The sequence below is a fragment of the Pipistrellus hanaki genome (assembly GCF_964339955.1).
Source record: "Pipistrellus hanaki genome assembly, chromosome: 6".
Taxonomy (NCBI): Eukaryota; Metazoa; Chordata; class Mammalia; order Chiroptera; family Vespertilionidae; genus Pipistrellus; species Pipistrellus hanaki.
Window position 1 is genome coordinate 38238012 of NC_140508.1, and position 21475 is coordinate 38259486.

General features: G+C 38.4%; 1 protein-coding gene across 2 annotated transcripts in view; it reads left to right on the forward strand.

Moving 5' to 3' along the window:
* The window catches only part of RPN2 (ribophorin II), a 48824-nt gene that overhangs the window by 6815 nt on the left and 20534 nt on the right, over positions 1-21475 (forward strand). For both annotated transcript variants that reach the window (XM_084888648.1, XM_084888647.1), the window contains exons 3-9: positions 4377-4472; positions 4820-4995; positions 9194-9269; positions 10209-10343; positions 12767-12943; positions 14690-14808; positions 16856-16961. In XM_084888648.1, coding sequence (XP_084744774.1) covers positions 4377-4472; positions 4820-4995; positions 9194-9269; positions 10209-10343; positions 12767-12943; positions 14690-14808; positions 16856-16961 — 885 coding nt within the window. The remainder of the gene's footprint in view (positions 1-4376; positions 4473-4819; positions 4996-9193; positions 9270-10208; positions 10344-12766; positions 12944-14689; positions 14809-16855; positions 16962-21475) is intronic.

The window sequence follows — 21475 nt, forward strand, 5'->3', positions numbered from 1 at the left end:
TCCTAATTAGACATGCACACTAATACATTCATTGAAACTCTCATTAGTGCCACTTCCACAAAGTTGCTAGATACTTAGTTGTTGCTCTCACAGATACTTAGAGGAGATTTTAGTTATTATGTCACAAGATTTTAGCAGCAAAACTGGGAGGAATGGGGTTTAATAAGAATATGAGAATAACAAGCAGCTCTATGAATAGCAGAGTGTGGAATGAGAGTTGATTTTAGAAGGGTTGGCAAATTGTGGCCCTTGGGGTCAAATCCAGCTTGAAGAATGGAGAATTATGAAGAGTGAATATTTTTTATTTTGATAGTCAGTTACAATATATATATATATATATATATATATACACACACACACACACACATATACACACATATGTGCGTGTGTGTGTATATATAAAACATAAGCACATGAGAACGGTGGTTTTACATATATTAGCTTTTTTTATAAGACTTAAAAATAATGGGGATTGTTTTATATTCATGTTAATGAAAATACTAAGTAAATGGGATACATACTATGGCAAAATTGTGATGGTAGTATTTACATGAGTGAAATCAGGAAACATTAGACAGTGTTCACGGGTTGTCTATCAGTCAACCCAGCACTTTCCCTTCCTGTAAACTGGGGATAAGAATAGTATCTACCTTGTAGTGTTGTTGTGATGAATAAATGAGGTAGTAGGTATAAAGTGCTTAGCTCTGTCTGTCACATGGTGAATGCATATAAAGGTAAATATATTTATTTTCAATTCAGTAAGAACTGAGTGCTTGTTGAGGGCCAGCTATAAGGTTGGTTGCTGGGATAGCAGATAATCAGAATTTTTCAGGCAATAATCATTTATGGAGTATCAGCATATGCCAGGCATTTTTCTGTGTGCAAAGAGGACAAAGAGCTCATTATCTAGTGAGAGAGAGGTACCAGTGAATCTCTGAGATAGGTGCTGAGTACCAAGAGACACATGTAGAGATCAGTGAGACCAGGTGCTGAGTACAAAGAGACACATGTAGTGTGTGGAAAGTACTCTGGGAGCCCATCAGTAGGAGTGGCTCACTCACCCAGCTTGCCAAGAAAATGTACTTATAAGCCCAGCCTGTACAGGGCAACTTGCCATCTCTGCTGGCTGTTGAACAGTTCAGTTTATGAGTTTCTGCTATGTACTAGGCCTGGTGGTAGACAATGAATTCAGTGTTGAACAAAAGAGAGCCTCTGCTCTTAGGATGTATACCCTAATAGTGGAGATGGGTATTAGTCATGTAATCAAATATATACGTGAATATTTGTTAATAATAAGTGAGATTATTGGTGTTATAAATAGGGGACTACAATAGAGGACTTAGACCTAGTCAGGGAATCCTTTCCCAAAGAAATCCTGAACTTAAATCTTATTCTGTATCCCCCTAAACTACAACTTCTTGAGATTAGGAATTTTGTTCATTTTGTTTGTTGTGGTTCTCCATTGCCTAGAATAGTATCTGGTATGAAGTAGGCACTCAGTAGCTGTTAAATGAAGGAAGGTATAATTGATTGGTCTGAATTCTAAACGGAAAGTAGGAGTTAACTGGAGGATAAGAGGGAGGGATTCAGGCAGAGGGTATAACATGTACAAAGGACCTTGGCAGGTAGGGAGCAGGTTACATTTGAGAGACTGAAAGGAGGCTGTGTTGAACAGAGTGTGGGAGAGGAGTGAAGCTGCCCTGGTTAGGCTTATTGAGTTCACAATGTGTTTTGTGAGGTCTTCTCCACTTCTGCTACAGTTGAAACAACCATGCTGTCAAAATCGTGTGTTTTGAGGCCACTGACTGCTGGGACTGTTTACCTTGATTTGTCTGTGCAATGAATTAGAGTAGACATGATGTTGGTTTTACTTCAGAACAGATCATTTTTAGTGGTCTCTTGAGAGGTAGAAATTGTATAGTTCAAATTCTGGAGCCAGGCTGCCTGGGTTAGTTAGAATTCTAGATCCTTCTTTAAGAATCGGGTTTTTGTGGGGGTTTTTTTGTTTTTGTTTTTTTTTGTAAACTTAAGATAAGAGGACCTATACATTAGATATGCACATAAAGCTCTTCGAACAGTGCTTGACACATTTTAGGAGCTTGAAAAGTGATACCAGTGACCATAATCATTGTTTGGAGTTTCAGTGCTGTCATTCCACTGTTAAGCACCAGATGGCAGCAAAGCACAAGTCTTAAGCTTTCTCAACAATTCTATCAAAAGGTCTCTAATAGATTTTCTCTTTCAGATCCCTGATTTGTGCAGTGTGAATATTTTCTTTCTTTCCTTTCTCTCTTTGGTTTATTTCAACCTTCTGGTTGAAACCCATTTGTTTTGATACTTTTATTTAAAGCTTATTCATAAAGCCTTTTTAAAAAGCTTTTTGGTTGAAGTAACATATGCGCACAGTAAAATATCAGATAATGCAGAACAGCTATTAATGAAAAACAATAATCCATTGCATGCCTCACCTTGTCTTATTCCCTGTCCTATTCCCCAGTGCACCTACTTTTAACTTTTTATTACCATTTAATTTTGAATAGCTGAATTTTGTTACCTTAACCAAAATATTTAACAATATAACTATTAAATAATATTTTTTGGAGTTTGCTATGTAGAAATAGCATGGGCTTTATTATGTGCCTACTCTGTGCCCAGCACTGCGATGGGAATTCATCAGGTTTCTGATCTCAGGTTACCAGTCACTGGGGGAGGTTGGTACAGTATGGTAAGTGCTTTGATGAGCACTTAGGGAGGAAGACAGCTGGCCTGTTCTGGGTTGAGTGTCAGTGAAGGCTTTCTGGAATCACAGAAAGAGGTTACTTCTGAGCAGAGATAAAGATAAGACCAGGTTTGGCAGACAAGAAGGACAAGAAATAGGTACTCCTGGTAGGGGAACTAGCAGGGTCAAAAACATAAATGGCGAGAGCATAGTATATCTGGGTTGCTGCAGTAGGCTGTCGGGTAAAATTTTAGAGTTGGAGGTAGGGATGTGATGAAGTAAGGGTCAGTCAACTTTCTGTCTTGTTTATGCTGGGTCAGAAACTTTCTGTCTTGTTTTGAGGCTAATCATAAGGAACCACACAAGGGTTTTAGTAGCAAAGTAAGATGATGACATTTGTATTTTGTAAAGATCGCATAGAAGCAGCTTGCAGAGTAGATTGCATGGCTTGAGACCAGTTAGGAGACGATTGTAACCATCTAGGTGAGAAATGGCAAGAGCCTGAAATTAAGGCAATGCTAGAACCAGAGGGTGGGGATTGGGTTTGGGAAACAAAGAGGAGATAGACTCCATAGACTGGGAGGTAAGGGAAAAGTCCAAGAATGAGTTTCAGGTTTCTGCTCTAGGTAATTGGGTGCATAGTGATGCCCATACATGAGCTGGTGAAGAAATAGAAAGTTTTAAGCTCATTTTAGGTATGTTCAACTTGACTTAGCTTTGTAAACATCTAAGTAGAGATTCCAGTACAGTTGGAATCAAAGGATCCACTCTGCCATTTATTAGCTCTTTCTTTCTTTCCTTTTTTAAAATATATTTTATTGATTTTTTACAGGGAGGAAGAGAGAGGTATAGAGAGTTAGAAACATCGATGAGAGAGAATCATTGATCAGCTACCTCTTGCACATCCCCTACTGGGGATGTGCCTGCAACCAAGGTACATGCCCTTGACCGGAGTCGAACCTGGGACCTTTCAGTCCACAGGCCGACGCTCTATCCGCTGAGCCAAACCGGTTTTGTCCACTTATTAGCTCTTTCTCCTTCATCAGATTACTTACCAATTCCAGGCCTCAGTTTCTTTTTCTGTTAAAGGGGATGATACTATCCATCACAGAGTCCTTATGTTTAATAAAAGGAGGAGCATCATAAACACCCAGCATAAGTCATAACCAGAGCAGGTGATTGATGGAAGAGGTTTCTTTCTGTCCTTTCTAGGATTCACAAGGAATAGAGTTTGTCACTCCTTTTTTTTTTTTTTTTAATATATTTTACTGATTTTGTACAGAGAGGAAGGGGGAGAGATAGTTAGAAACATCGATGAGAGAGAGTCATCGATCAGCCACCTCTTGCACACCCCCTACTGGGGATATGCCCGCAACCAAGGTACATGCCCTTGACCGGAATCGAACCCGGGACCTTTCAGTCCCCAAGCCGACGCTCTATCCATTGAGCCAAACCGGTTTCGGCTGTCACTTCTTTTTTGAAGTCAGCAATTTGGGGTAATACAGTGTACTATGAAAGTAAGCACTTAAAAATGAAATCTTGTGTAACTCATACTTTAAGCCATCATAGATTGCTTTGAATTTTGTCATCTAAAAAATCTCCCTGCTTTTCCCACTCACTTATATATCACCACTTACTGACTTTCTCCCCTTTTTAGAAAGCTTGCACCTTCATTAAATCAAACCTTGATCCCAGCAATGTGGATTCCCTGTTCTACGCTGCCCAGGCCAGCCAGGTCCTCTCAGGTTGTGAGGTGAGTCCAGCTTCCTACATTTTTATCTATCTTAAATTGTAAAGTTTATTTTTAAAGAAGGAGGGTCATGTCAGATATGTGTGTGCGTGTGTGTGTGTGTGTGTGTGTGTGTATACCTTCTATAATAATAAAAGGGTAATATACTAATTAGACCAGACATCATTCTAGACATCATTCCAGATGTTCTGGACAAACATTTAATTCTGCCATCTGGTAGTCAAGGGGGACTGATCACGTGCCAGGTGGGTGGTGTGACTTTGGCAGGCGCTCTGTGTGCCATCTTTGGCATATGTGCCACTCATTGTCAGCACTGGTCTAAAACTCTGTGTCTGCCAATCCTTTCTTAGATCTCTATTTCAAATGAGACCAAAGACCTGCTTCTGGCAGCTGTGAGTGAAGACTCGTCCGTTACCCAGATCTACCATGCAGTTGCCGCCCTAAGTGGCTTTGGCCTTCCCTTGGCTTCCCAAGAAGCCCTGAGTGCCCTTACCGCTCGCCTCGGCAAGGAAGAGACCGTGCTGGCGTGAGTCATCATCTCAAGTATTTCTCAGGCTTCATTTGTGTTGGATACTTTGCTGAGAGGATCCATCCATTGGTTCAGCAAATATTTTCTGGGCATCTACTGTTGTGTCAGGTGCTCTGCTAGGTGTACTACTACACTGAGACAGGTAAGGTTCCTGTCCTCATGCAGCTCACCTCGACAGTCTTCTCCAAGCTGCTCAGGCAAAAGGCAAGTACTGAGTCAGAGCATAAGCACACTACCACAGAGAGACAAAGTTGCCTTTGAAATTTAAGGCTGAAGCAAGTGTAAGGGATGATGGGGAGAGTGGAGAGCAAGGCCAGTGAGCCACGTGGGTGTATCACATCTCTTGTTCTTGCTGAGGCTTGGCCAGGGCACAGTGAGCTGTCGGCAGTGGAGGCTCTGCCCTGAAGGAGGGCTTATGGGATCCTTGAAGTTGTGATAGACAGCACCTGGTGGGAAAGTGGGTGCTCAGAGGGGAGAGTATTCTATACATGATTCTGTTTCCAAAAGGCAGGTGAAACAGAAGCACCTGATGGAAAAAGAACTCTGAGCAGCTTTCCTGTTTATTATAAATTTAAATATTGTAACTGACTTACGATATTTACTAAACTTAAAAGTGATAGTATATATAGGTTTTTAAAACACTTAAGCTCTTCATTTAAAACAGTATATATATTTTTTGTTTTCTCTGTGTTCCCCATTTAATGCAACTCCTAAAAGAGAGTAGGACACCTGGACTCCTGTTTAGCAAGAGGTTGTGACACAAATTCCCTATTGCAGAATAGTTTGTTTTCCAAGTATATTTGTGTGTGTGGTTTATTATTATTATTATTATTATTATTATTAAAATTATTATTATTTTGCTAGGAATCAGAATGTTTCTAAATCAGTAACTTAGGAGGTTGAGCAGCAGTTTGAGCAGCAGTTTGCTTAACCACCAACGGTCCTTTTCTAATCCTTTCCCAGAGCTGAGGCTTGGCCAGGGCACAGTACACAATTTGTACACATTTTGCCCAGTGCTTGGTCCTTGTGGTCCTTTGGTTTCAGATTACATTATTTTGATATCATAATTCCTTGTGAAATGTCTTCTCAATCCCCACCATCTCCTGGGATGATATCAGTGTCTCTCTTTGATGCCACATTCTATAGAAAAATTTTTCTATTTCTCTCTGAGCAAAAAAGAAAATCTCCCTCCTAAAACCCCAGAACAGGAAAAAGTACAAAGAAAATACATCCATTTTGGAGTCAGTTATGCTTGAGTTTGAACACTAGCTCTGTTGTTTTCTTGCTGTGTAATTTTGGGCAAGTTACTGACCTATCAGAAATTCATATATAAAATGAGACCAGTAATTCTTACATCATAGAACAAAGGTCAGGATTAAATGAGATACTATGAAGAACCTAGTGCAGTACCTGGTTCTCCATGGGCATGCAACAGATGAAAGTCCTTTTCTTCAAGAGCACTGCCCTCTTAGTGAGCTATTACTTCCTCGGTTGTGTTGTAGTTATGTATTAAATTGTAAGTTTCTTTATTTGCAGTGCTGATAGAGCCTGGCATATGGTAGGTGTTCAATAAAGAGTTAATAAAGGCTGAAACTATACTTTTGTGTTTCGATTCTCTTATCGAAATCTTATAGGTAGGAAGAACCCACATTTGTACTCAGAATTGTGTTCAAATCCAGGCTCTTACCCTTAATAACTCTGACCAGGAGCAGGCTATTGAACACCTCCAAACCTCTGTTTTTATATGTAAAACAGAGAAAATAATGTCTATCTCACAGGATTATTGTGAAGATCCAACTAAGGATTCCTTGTATAATATTACTACTAATTCGTCCTGTTTAATGAAATCTGATATAAACTAGGACTCTTCTAAATGGGCCTCTATGTTTAAGTGGACATATTCCAGGAAATGAATGATCATAAACTTGTCTAGAATGGGGGAAAATAATTTGTAGGTTTCAATGAACCATCTGAAAAGATGCCATTATGGTCTCCCATAACCCAATTTCTTTGACTCATCTGCTGAGACGGGATCTGTTTTCTTAGTGTTTGAATATAGAACTCCAGAAGGAAAGAAATTGCTTCCTGGGGAATAAGTAATTAAACACAGTGACAAAACTTCTGAAATGCTAAGTGGATTAATTTCATTCTACAATAGAAACTTCTGAGGTTGTTACCAGTATGATACTTATTCCAAAGAAGAGAAAAATTATATTTTAATTGAAAAATTCTTTTTAGGGTATCTTGGCAGCCTTATCTGGGCTCAGCATTTATCATGGGCAGATGTGGGATTTTATCTTGTTAGAAAATCAGGTTTTATTTTTTCAAATGCTTTATAGCAACAGTTGTCCCATAGGAGTTGTTGAATAATCTGGAGCTTCCCTCTCCATGAATTGTGACTCCTCTGTTTTCCAACTTGTCATCTTAATATAATTAGTTTTCCATGGAGGGAATCTTAATTGTGATCTTGATGAAAACAGACAAATTCTCACTGTACATGCCCCAACACATTGACTTAATAAATGGTGCTTTTACACAAAGGCCCAGTCCTCTCTTGGGAATTAGGAAGCCAGTCCCAGGTTGAACAGCAATTTGCTTAACCACCAAGGGTCCTCAGCTTTTTTCCATTCAACTCAGAAAGCACCATTTATATTTTCCAAGTTATCTGTAATAAAAGAAGAATCTAATAAAAAATCTGATGTGCACTTACCTACCACATTCTACCTTAAAAAGATTATATTAACCAGTGTCACCCCAATTTAATTTAAAAAGTTTATCTTCTAGAAATATACTCGTAAGTGCATTAAAATATATGAATTAGCCATTAAAAAAAAAAAAAGAGAGAATGAAATACTAACACATGCTCCAACATGGATGAGCCTTAAAAACATGCTAAGTGAAAGAAGCCAGACATGAAAGATCATATATTATATGACTTACTAATATGAAATATCCAGAACAGGTAAATCTATAGAGACAGACGCAGCTTGGTGGTTGTGGGAGTGGAGTGTGTGTGTGTGTGTGTGTGTGTGTGTGTGTGTGTGTGTGAGAGAGAGAGAGAGAGAGAGAGAGAGAGAGATAATGCTTAATAGGCACAAGGTTTTAATTGTCATTAATGGACATATTTTGGAGCTAGATAGAAGTGGTGAGATTGTATAACATTGTGAAATATACTAAATGCCACTGAATTGTTCACTTTCAAATGGCTATGTGAACTTCAGTGATTTAAAAAAAATCTATATGAGTAAGGGTTATCATTATGGCATTGTATGACCTACTAAAACACTTAATGTTTATCAATTGGACATTAGGTAATTGGACATTAACTATATCATTAGACATAATTACAGTGCATCTAAGCAGTGAAATACCATGTTAGAGCTAATAAGAATGAAGCATATTTGTCCTGACTGTTGTAGCTCAGTTGGTTGGGCGTTGTCAATCAATCAAAGTGTTGCTGATTCTATTCTAGTCAGGGCACATGCCCGAGTTGTAGGTTTGGTTCTAATCCCTTGTAGGGGGTGTGCAAGGAGGCAGCTGATCGATGTTTTGTTCTCAAATTGATGTTTCTTTCTCTCTTTCAAATTTAGTAAAAAAAAAAAAAATCTTACTTAAAAAATGAAGTACATTTATATGTACTTATGAAAAGATGTATAAGTAAGCTACTCAACATATGTTTACTGAACAGTTGTCTTATATTGGTTTCAGAAAAGTTGTTCAAATTCTACCCAGCAAGCTACATATGTAGAGTTTACAATATTTCTTTGGTCTTGGAGTAAGAAAAGTAGAAAATTAACAGGCAGTTGACTTCTGCCAAATTGATCTTGATCAAATTCAATGAATCCTGTTCTCCCTAAGAATCTATCTTGTTATTTTGTATGTGATGCCATTAGGAACAAAATAGATTTTCAGAGGGAGGTGAACCTGTGCTCCTTCTCTTTTCTGTGCCCACAGTACTTCTTGTGGGTCCTATTGTACAGATTGTCTTCTTTCTAGCTGTAATGATTTTTATAATGTACTGGTCTTTGTCACATCTTTCCCAACAAGATTGTAAACAAGCTCCTTAAAGTTTGAGGCTGTCTTATCCTTCTAAAGAGTAAGAGTAGGATATTTATGAAGATGTCTCAATGCAGGAAGGGCTGAGTAGATGAAAGGAGACTTGCCGTTCATTTGGGTTCTACTTTTTACCTTCCAGAACAGTCCAGGCTCTGCAGACAGCATCTCACCTGTCCCAGCAGGCTGACCTGAGGAGCATCGTGGAGGAGATTGAGGTGTGAATTTATTTTGCTAAGGAATTTCTCAGCTTCTGTCTTTGAAACTCTAGAAGAGCCTTGCAAACAGATATGCATGATTTATTATAGCCAGTTACCTCTTTTCATATTCCTGGCACACTTATATTCTTTGTATCACAGCAATGTCCTAGGGAGTATTTGTTGGGCCAGTATAGTTACCACATCAGTTAGGCAAAAAATTACTTTTTCAGTCTTTTGTACGTATAGTTTCATAGTCCAAGAGTTTTTAGAGCCAAAAACCCTGAAATTAAATTTTTTTCTGCCACTTACTATGTGGCAAATTTTTTAATGTCTGAGCCTCCGTTTCCTTTTATGGTGGTTGTAGGAACAAGTGAGGTGCTCAAGTACCTAGTACATAATAGATGCTCAGCAAGAGGTCATTGTGCCTCTTATTATTACTCTGTGCTTTTCCAGTGCCCAGAACCTCCTGCTGCTCCTGGACTGCAGGGTCAGTGATGACAGGCAGCCTGACAGTGTCATCACTAGGTGCTCCAGAGGCACATTAGCTGCCTCATCATGTGGCCCAGGAAAGCAGTATGTCTCTCTTCATCCTTAGAGCACTGAATAGGAAAGAGAAATGTTCATCCCTGTAGGCTGTATCCAAATGAATGTTCATGGAATCTGTCTGTGACACGATGCTACTGGCCTTCTGCCTAGAGCAGATGGTGCCTTCAGAATCATGACTCCTGGGAGTACAATGGGTTAGGGAAGGTATACTCATAGAGCCGCAGAAGATACTGTTCTCTTCAAATGCCTTACAAAATACTTTACTCTCCACCTAAACACTTTTTTTTTTTTTTTTTTTTTTTTTAAATACTAAGTTACTGAGGTGGTCTCCAGATTTAGAGAGAGATTTCTCAAAACTGTTTGCACTCTCATGTCTGTTATCACTTGATTTCCAACATGTTGTTGTGACAGGACCTTGTTGCTCGCCTGGATGAACTGGGAGGTGTATATCTTCAGTTTGAAGAAGGACTGGAAACAACAGCATTATTTGTGGCTGCCACCTACAAGCTCATGGACCATGTGGGAACTGAGCCATCCATTAAGGAGGTGCCTGTCTAACAATTCTCAGGAGTGAATCTCAAAGGGGTTGTTGACTTTATCTGCTCCAGATAGCTTTTTTCAGAGAAAGCTGTTCATAACCTTAGATGTAGTCACTCAGTGTCTTGGGTTAGGCACTGAGGATGAGAAACAGAAAGGTGTAATGTCTGTCCTCAAGAAACTGGTTGTCAGTGGGATAGACATGTAAACAGTTTGTTACACTTGCTTCAAATGTATGAAGGTATGAGGTAGTGACAAGAAGGCCAAGTGTATTACTCTTGTTTCACCTCCCCTTTCTTCCTGGTAACTCCCACTTGTCTCATGAATGCTTTCCATGTTGGTGGCCCATGCAGATCCTCTCTCTCTTGAGAAGTGCCTTGTACTTCAGAATTGCCTGTGCTCCCTCCCCCCTCATTTAGCAATGGCTAAGTCTTAGCTAATCTTTGTTGATATAGTTCATTGAGAGGCTTGTGTGTCTACCAGACATCCACCAAGAGTTACCGTATTTTTCAGACCATAAGACGCACCGGACCATAAGACGCACCAGTTTTTAGAGAAGGGAAATGAAGAAAAAAAGATTCTGAAACAAATAGTGTCCTAAAATACTTTATGTGCATTAAAACCCAACATCACAGTCATAAACACATGTAATCAACCCTGTAAAGTAAACAGCAGCATTTAGAACCATTTTAGAGCCGGGCAAGCACACAGAGCCGGGCAAGTAAAAAAAACTTTTTTTTTACAGTATATGTGTAGGCTATATTTGGACCATAAGACGCAGGGACTTTTTCCCCCCACTTCTGGGGGGGAAAAAGTGCATCTTATGGTCCGAAAAATACGGTAAATCTTTTTTTTATTTTTCAAGGGGAGCTTGTTAACCTGAAAGAACCTTTAGTTGGGATGTGTGTGGGAAGTCTTTTGGAGTAGGGCCCTCTTTGTACCCCTTATTTATGGGGAGATTACCACCCTTAATCTAAAGGGCTTAAATATAAGCTGCTACTGTTTTAATTTTAGGAGGAGAGATTGGGGTTTCAAGTTAGAACTTTATTTTATGCACTAGGAGTTCTGTGCTGAGTCTTTTCAAGTAAACAGTAAATGATTATTTGCCTGGGTAGTTTGAATTAATTTCATATTTTCTACAAAGGACATGATCTAATTATTTATTCATGTATTAGCATTCTTATGCTGTCTTTTCCTTCATCCTAAGTGTAGGAGGTCTAGAGATAGCATAATGTCTTTTAATTTTTGTTTTTGAGTTAAAGTGCTGAAATGTGGGTCTTAGAATACAAATCATGTAGGACTTTTTAATGCACTATATGTTAGATAAGTTGGTGATATTCTTTGTATATAACTTAAACTTTTTCTTGCTTTATTCCCAAGTTTTTAGTAATGAGGTATTTGGATGGAGTAATTTTGCTGTCACTGCTTTTTACATAATCGATCTGGTGAACAGTCACCCATTTTAACATGTCAACAGCCTAGTGATGGAAAAATGTAATTGGTCAATTAAAGAAAATTATTTCATGTCAACTATGAATAATACTGTTGGGAACAAGAGAGCTCTTTTGTTAGATGGTAGATTTTAAAAAACAAAACTGATTGAAATGGAAAATTCTCCCTCCTAAGTAAACAACCTACGGAATTTTAAAATTGCATTTTAGGTTCTACTTTTTTAAAAAATTGCTTTCAGTTTTCTCCTCTAAGCAGCCCATTCATTCTTAATGGAGAGTTATTTTAGTTTCTTTCTAATGTATATTTTGTCTGTTAGGCTGCCATGTTCCGCTTAGAGGTGGGCTGTGAGGGGAGGTAGCTTAGCTGGGAGGGTGAGAGGAATCAGGAAAGAATGAATTTTATTGTGGAAGGACTTTGGGGACAAACAGACCAACATGTGAATTTTGGTCTTTTTTTTTTTCTTTTCTTTATAACTTGTAGGAGTTACTTAACCTCCTTTAGACTCAGTTTCCTTATTTGAAAAACATTGATAATATTAGTTTTTTTTCAGGTTTTTGTCAAGATTTGAATTAATGCACATAAAGCACCTGTAACAGTGTCTGGCACGTATAGACATTGAACAAATGGTTACTTTTTTTTGTGTATTTTGTAATATACTTTCATATCTCAGTAGTTATCTGCAGGTACCTTGCATATGTCTAGTAAGCATTTAATAAATGGTTGACAGATAAATGCATGAATTTCAGTTTCTACTGGAAAATGTATAAAATAAACAACCAAATCTAAGTTTTAAACTTAAGTGAAGAATTAAATTAAATTAAATTTCCCCCCATCTACCAATTTGGATTAATGGGTAAAAGACCTTCCAGGTGAACACCTAGCAACAGAGAAGGAATGACTTGAGCCAGTGGGGAGGGACAGTTGGTTCTCCTGCCTTCCTGCCAGAGGAAGATCTCGAGCTGCATTTCCTTTTCTTTCAGGATCAGGTCATCCAGCTAATGAATACGATCTTCAGCAAGAAGAACTTTGACTCACTCTCAGAAGCCTTCAGCGTGGCCTCTGCTGCCGCTGCACTCTCCCAGAATCGCTACCACGTGCCGGTTGTGGTTGTAGCCGAGGGCTCTCCTTCTGACACTCAAGAACAGGCGATCCTGCGGGTATGACCTCCATGCTGCCCTGATTGCCATTTCCAGTGTAAGGCTTTCAGAAATCTAAAGGCTGCTACACAGCCTATTGTCACCCACGAGCACTTACCCAGTAATGTAGAGCAAGGCTCCTTCCCTTAGCCTGGAAATGGGACATGACTACTGGGTGAGCTTGTCAGAAAACCCCAGAGTGCTATAAAAAAAAGACCTTTTTATTTTCTATAGGACTTTTAATAATAAGGCTCTGAAAAAATGAAGTACAAGAAAATTACATTTCTGGGTTCATAACTCCAGAGAAGTATAGAGAAGTCTTGTTTCTAAAATACATTTTTTTACACCAAAACTTTCTAAGTACATTATTTTAAAATTCCTGAATACTTTTGGTACTTACAGTTGTTAAAATAAATATCAGGTATCTTCCTTCCTGGTGTTGACAGTGTATCTTTCTGTCTCTTCATTGTATGGCCCTCCTTCTCACTCAGCTGTTACCATAGACTTCTCTATTAGTGTTAACTCGCTGAACAGAGCAAATGCACCCTTGTTGAATTTACTTAGAGATTTTATCTCAAATCAACCTTTTGTTGCTATTATTTGGAAATCACTGATGAGTTAGAGCTTCATAAAAAAACGAAGCATTTTATATCTAAACCTTGGGAGTTCCACATAGGACAGTTTTGTCTGTCCCATCAGTTCTACTTTGGTGGCTCCTGCAAATATTCTCCTGAGGAAGTGCTCTGTACTTCAAAATTGTCCCTCCTGCCCCTACTTACAACCTACTTAGAATGAGAAGTAACCTAATTAACATAGTTCACCAGGAGACAGGAAGTGGTAAGAGAGCAAAGTAGAAAAAGTTGCAAACTGGGCTTGGGTTTGAGACCTAAATCAGCAATTTTCATCTGGTGTGCAGAAAAATTTTTAAAACACGAGCTATCTGACTATTTAGTTAGGAGCATTGACCTCTTTTCCTTTAGATTGTCAAATTTAAAAAAGTGACAACCACCAATACTACAATAGTCATCCAGTATGAATGATTCAAAATTATACTAATTCCTTTGTCAGATTGGAAAAAATACATATTTTTTGGTGTGCTGCAGATTTTAGTAATTCGTTTAGTGCACCATGAAATGAAAAAGGTTGAAAATCTCTGTCCTATATATCATTTAACTGGCAATTCCGCCTTTGGCAGTCCCTTAACCTTTTGTGGCCTCAGTTTCTTCATCTCTAAAATAGAGATTAAGCTATCTATTTCTGATAATTGATGGGAAGATAAAGGACCTTGTTTTGTATCTGACAAATAGTTGACTTTCAATAAGTGATAATTATTTTTATCTGTATTTCTTTAATTTTCTCATTGCCAATACTTTCCTGAAATATTTTTCTTGCTAATATTTTTAAAAATATATATTCTGGTAGAGTGGATAGAACAGGGAACAGAAAGAAGGTAACATAACTGTGTTCTGGGGTCAGTCATTCTCTTTCTCTGGCCTCTAGTTTGCTTATTTGAAAAATGAGATCATTGGGCAAGATCATCTTTAAGATTCTCCCATCTCTAACATTCTATAATCTATCCCATTCCCAATATAATTGTATTTTTCTGTATTTGATCTCTGATAGACAGTAGACCAAAGGTCAGAAAGATATTTTAAAATAAGGTGTTTCTTCTGCAGAGCTCACTCCGTTTAGGTAAAGCACCCCAGAACAAAATTCTGTGTTCCCTCCACCTTGGTTGCTACAGATAATTTTTAAATTTGTTTCCAGTTACAGGTCACCAATGTTCTGTCCCAGCCTCTGACTCAGGCCACTGTTAAACTAGAACATGCTAAATCCGTTGCTTCCAGAGCCACTGTCCTCCAGAAGACCTCTTTCACCCCTGTAGGGTAAGTTCTGAGCATATTTTTATCAGTGCACCAATAAACTTGTTTTGGAAAGTAGCTTGCAGCAAAAATAATCCAGATTAATGCTGCTATTACAAAGATCATAAAACCAAATTTACCTGAACTTTGGTTAGGTAAATTTGACCTACTAGTATCAAAATCCTGTGTCATCTATATCTATACTAATAAAAGGGTAATATGCAAACGACTGAACAGCAAGCTGCATGGAGTGACCAGGCTGGCAGGGGGTTGGTGAGGGGCAACCAAATGACTAAACAGCAGGCTGTGTGGGGCAATCAGGCCGGCAGGGGGATTAGTGAGGGACAACCAAACAACCAAACAGCAGGCAGTGTGGGGTGACCAGGCCGGTGGGGGTTGAGGGGGCAGTGAGGGGCAACCAGGCCAGCAGGGGGGCAGTTGGTGGCAACCAGGTCAGCAGAGGCAGTGAGTGGCAACCAGACCGGTGAGGCGGGCGGGGGTAGTTGTGGGCGACCAGGCCGCAGGGTGTCAATTAGGGGTGATCAGGCAGGCGGGTGAGCAGTGAGAAGCCAGCAGTCCTGGATTGGAAGAGGGATGTCTGACTGCCGGTTAGGAGCAATTCCCTGATCGAAACCAAAACTACAGTCAGACATTCCCGAGGAGACATTTCTGGATTGGAGAGGGTGCAGGCCGGGCTGAGAGGACCCCCACTCTATGCATGAATTTCATACACCAGGCCTCTAGTGTGTGTATGCTTAATATGCAAATTGTGCCCTCGGGAGTTAGACTAGGAGACCAGAAGTTCCATCGCTCTCTATGATGTACACTGAACACCAGAGGACAGCAAAGAACAAAGGAAGGCCCCAAATGGCAGCCAGGGGAGGCCCTGACAGTTGGCTGACAGCCAGAAGGCTCCTATCAGCCCTGATCGCCTGCCATGCCTAGGTACCCTATCTGTGCAAAGTTATTTTTAGGGATTATCAGTTAAATTAGTAAGTTAATGAGATCAGGAACTTTGAGTTTTTTCTTATATAACTGGCCAGTTTTAAATTTAATATTTTGTTTCCTGATGTGTGAATAATATATGTTTATTATAGGAAAAAAATATGAAAAAGCACAAAAAAGAAAATATAAGTCACCCAGAATTGTACAACTTAGAGATAATTGCTATTAACATTTTGCTATCTTCTTCTTTAGGCTTTTTTCTATGCATATAAATAGATTTTAAAAATTGAATTAAGATTGTGCTTTATCTGAAACAATGTGTCATGACCATTTCCCCAGTAGGATTAAATATTCTTTTATAGCCTTATATTTAATGGCTACATATTGTTATGTAAATTTTTAAAAATTAAAGGTCAATTTTATGTGAAACTTTGTTAAATGTTAAATTAGTAAGTTAATGAGATCAGAAACTTTGAGTTTTAGAAAATGCAATTCTTAGTGATAAAGATATATAGGCTACATGTGAAATAAAAAAGCAAAGTCATTTTTAGAGATGATCAGTGGAATGGTAAAAGACTGAGGATATTGCTATGTAGTTAGAGTTAATAATTCACTCTTTTCTTTTTCTTTTTTAACATAATGGGGATCATATTGTAGATTCGCCAGTTTGGCATTTCGTTGTGAAAGGCTGTACCCCAAAGAGGTGGGATTTTTTTGAAAGAGTTGATTTTTAAGTTGTTTTTAAAGTTTTTCTCACGTTATAATCCAAAGGAAAGAAGTGGTGTAGTCCTGGTCAGGGGTTAGAATGTTGTCCCGTGCATCAAGGGCACTTACGTGGGTTACAGGTTTGATCCCCAGTCCTGTCAGGGCATGTGGAAGATGTAACCAATTGATGTGTCTCTCTTACATAGATGTTTCTTTCCTTCTCTCTTCCTCCCTCCCTCCCTCCTTCCTTCTTCTAAAAATCAATAGAAAAAATAGCCTTAGGTGAGGATTAACAATAACAACAACAAAAAAATGTGTAGCCTTGGACTGTCTCAAGGACTGCCTCTCTTTGCAGCCCATTTGTTGTATTTACGACTTTTCCCATGTGAGTGCTTGCTAACCCCGCTGTCATTCTTAACAGGAATATTTTTGAACTAAACTTTGTGAATGCCAAGTTGTCCAGTGGTTATTATGACTTCTCTATCAAAGTTGAAGGTGACAATCGTTATATTGCAAATAGTTTAGAGGTAAGTGCTTTTCTTGTCATCCCAGTTGCCATGTTTATATATCCAAAGAAATGACTGAGTAGGCACACGGCATTGATTGTCTGGTATGTTAACTTCACTTTAAGGTCATGTTAATGTGACTGTATTAAAAGAGGGATAGGTTTGAAATACACTATTAGAACTAGCCAAGAACATGATTATAGCAAGTTTTCTTTTCTTTTTTTGCAAGTTTTATTTATAAATTAATTCATTTTCCATTTAACTTACTAAAAATGTACATAAAATTGGGAAGAAAAAGAAAAATCACTCATAACTCCACTGAGGCATAAGTATTCTTAAAATGTTTTATGTGGTGGGCCTTGATAGAATTAGAACAGTACTTGATGCTAATTAGGCAATGAAAATTATCAAGTGATAGATAGCACTGTAGTGAGCTCTCTGGGTGAAGTACAACAGAAAATTGGTAATCTTTTTTTGTTGTTAATCTTCACTCGAGGATATTTTTTCCATTGATTTTTTTAGAGAGAGTGGAAGGGAGGGGAAGAGACACAGAGAGAGAAACATCAATGTGAGAGAGACACATAGATTGGTTGCTTCCTGCTTGTGCCTGCAACTGAAGTACATGCCCTTGACTAGAATTGAACCTGAGGCCTTTCAGTCCACAGTGCAATGTTCTAACCACTAAACAAACTGGCTTGGGCAAAATTGGTAATCTTTTATATTGAAACAAGAGGCCCAAAGCATGAAATTCGTGCAAGGAGCTCTGCCCTGGCAGCTGCGGTGGCGTGCCTTGGCCCTTGCAGACCTGGCTTCATCCAGAAAGTTGACTGGTCTAATTAGCATATTATACTTTTATTATTACAAATATGCTTCAGATGTTTATCTGACTCTATTTGAAGATCCAAGTGGTTTTAGGGATGGAAAGCTATGCTTCATTTATCTGATGCTTTGTGGGTATGAGGTATTTCACATTAATGGCTTTCTTAGCTAATTTAAGTTTACCCCTTTAGGCACTGTGGCTTTCATTTTAACCTTTTTGGATAGACATTTACAATCAATTATGCATTTTCCTACTTTCTTAAACTATGGTATATGGGTTAGCCTTTTCTTACTCTGAATTAGGATCATGTGTATGAATCCTTTATTGAATGCATGTGACATGAGAAGTACAGTTCTGTATACTTCTTTGTATATTATGTTATTTTTAGGACAACCACTAGAGATGGATGGAGTCATCTTCATTTCAAGGATGAGGTTCAAAGGGGTAGAGTAACTTGTCCAATGACATCCAACCTATACTTGGGTGGATCTCCTTTACAGGACCAGGTTAGTTAGTGTGACCTGGTAGATAGAGAGCTAGTCGAGAGGCTGAGCCCTGTGCAGCTCCAGCAACTGTCCTTATGATATTGCCTTCTCCTTTTAAGTGTAATTCCTCAATGTTTCTGCCCCTATTCTTTGCTGCTTCTACTCAACTACATTGTCATGCACTCTGTTGGGTCAGAGGAACTTGGAGTAGTACTGTATCTTTCCTGAATAGTTAAATATATTCTGTTTGTGACAACTCCTTTCTTCCCTAGCAAATATCATTTTCTACTCACTTTTTTCTTCTTTAAATGTATTTCTTAAAAGCTCTGGTTCTTTCAAGAAAAAAATATTTATTAATTTATGATAGAGGAAGGGAGAGGGAGAGGAAGAGAGAGAAATATCAATGATGAGAGAGTCATCAAGATCACTGCCTCCTGCACACCCTCTACTGGGGATTGAGCCCATAACCCCAACATGTGCCCTGACCAGGTATTCTTGCCAAAAGGTGATTTTTTCCCCTTTCATTTCTTCTACATTTATTCATTGGAATTCTATGGTAAAAAAAAAAAAAAAAAAAGGATGCCTCACCCCACTCCAATTTAATTATTCATTCATTTATTTATAACACTTTGGACTCATGAATATTTATTTTACTCTGTAGATTATGGTGCTCTACTATCATTTATTGTTTTGCTCATATCCCAGATTTGGTCTTTGGAGAGCTTCTCAGGTTGGCTTCTGTGACACTCACCTTTTTTTAAATGGAGGACAAGACAGCTGGAAAGTTTGACCTTTCAAAAGTGGGGCATTACTTAACATAGGTAGATTACACACTTATATTTAAAGTTTGGCAGAAAGGAAGATTTTTTATGGAACTCTAGTCTCTGCCTTTTCTCAACTTCATGCCTGACCTTTTCGGGCATGAGGCACTGGATCTTAGTCCATTCACTAACACAAAATTTGGATAGGAACTATTGTAGTGTGTACTTTTAACATTTAAAATCTAGATTCTTTCCAGTTTCTCATCCTTCCTTAAGGGGCCTTATTTGCAACTGAACACATTAAAAGGCAATTTTCCTTTCTTATTGTAACCTCTTCTACATTTACAATCTTGATAATAACATATGCAGTTTAAGTGCCATACCTGTACATCACAGTCATTCTTAACCTCTTCCTTTCTTTCCACTTTGACTTCTGGTCAGTCACCAAGTCTGTTGATTCCACCTTTGAGTGGCCTTTGCATGACTTCAGTTGCAGTGTTCCTAGTCAGGTAGAGCCCTATACTCTATATATAGACTGATGAGTTAGTTTCTAACTAGTTACATCGTCATTGATTTCTGTCCTTTCATTTAATTTTTCATAAGTGCCACTGGAATGGCAAAATCACATTATTCTTCTGCTTAAACATTTCATTGGTTCCTGTTGTCTGTGAGTGAGGTCTAGACTCTTCAGTATGACTTAGAAGGTCTTCAACAGGCACATGCACATACTTCAGTGTGGGTGCATCCCCATCGTCTCAGCTCTAGCTGCTTTTGCCTGCTTTCTGACCCCCAAATAGCTCATGCCTTTGGAATTCTCCTGTTTCCTCCCTTTCTTGTACTCTTCCCTGTCCTTGCTCACGTGCTAAACTACTCATTCTGGTTTGGTGCGAATGTTGCCCCCCTTCATCGTGCTTCCATAGAACTTAATTTTATTTTTCAGTATGCACTATTTTATTTTATTTTATTTATTTTTTTAAATATATTTTATTGATTTTTTTACAGAGAGGAGGAGAGAGGGATAGAGAGCTAGAAACGTCGATGAGAGAGAAACATCAACCAGCTGCCTCTTGCACACCCCCTACCAGGGATGTGCCCGCAACCAAGGTACATGCTCTTGACCGGAATCGAACCTGGGACCTTTCAGTCCGCAGACCGACGCTCTACCACTGAGCCAAACCGGTTTCAGCAGTATGCACTATTTTAAATACACAGAAAGGAGCAGGGAATAATACAATTAATCCTCATGTACTTCCAGCTAAGCATCTTTTTCAAACCCTAACATTTTGCTGTTTTTGCTCCATTTTGGGGGAAGAAATAAAACCCCTATGGATTAAATTCAAGCTCTCTGTATTTCTCAAACACTTTTTCTTCTCTTTTTTCCCAGATTTGGGGCTTATTGTTCCAATCCCAGTTTTTTCATTTCTGTTACATGTAGAGTATATATTTTTATTTATTTATTTTATTTTAAAATATATTTTTATTTATTTCAGAGAGGAAGGGTTAGGGGGAGAGAGATAGAAACATCAGTGATGAGAGATAATCATTGACCAGCTGCCTCCTGCATGCCCCTACTGAGGATCAAGCTTGCAACCCAGGCATGTGCCCTTGACTGGAATCTTACCTGGGGCCTTTCAGTCTGCAAGCAGATGCTCTATCCATTGAGCCAAATCAGCCAGGGCTAAAGTATGTATTTTTAAACAATATAATGTATTGATTTGCATCTTCTCCAAATGTATATATTGCATTACACTATATGTTCCATTTGCAATTTGCTTGTTTTCACTCAATATTAATTTTATGACAGCCATATTTATACATGTAGAGGTATATGCATAAATATGGATAATTATAAAAGTAATCATTTTGTGAATAAATCAGATTTTATTAATTTATTTTCTTATTGTTGGAGATTTAAATTTTCACTATTACAAACAATGCTTCTGTGAACATCTTAGTACATATTTCCTTATGCATGTCTTGTTTATCTAGCATTGATTTTCAACATTTTTCATCTCATGGTGCACATGAACTATTACATGCTGCAGCACTTCTTTTTATATTCTGGTACAAGTCTCTTATGAGATATATGATTTACAAATACTGTCTCACAGCCTGTAGGCACTCTTTTCCCTTGTTTCCTTTGAAGCATGAAGAACTTTAATTTGGAGGAAGTCCAATTTCTTTATTTTTCTTTCACTGCTTGTGCTTTAAATGTTATACCTAAGAAACATTGCTTAATGCAAGGTCATGAAGATTTACTTCTGTTTTCTTATAAGAATTTTGAAGTTTTAGCTCTCACATTTAGGTTTCTGATCCATTTTGAATTAATTTTTATGTATGGCCTGAGGTATGGGTCTAACTTCCTTCTTTTGCATGTGGATAGCCAGTTGTCCCGGCACCAGTTGTTGAAAGGACTTTTCTTTTCCTATTAAGCTGACTTGGCATCCTTGTCAAAAATCAGTTGACCAT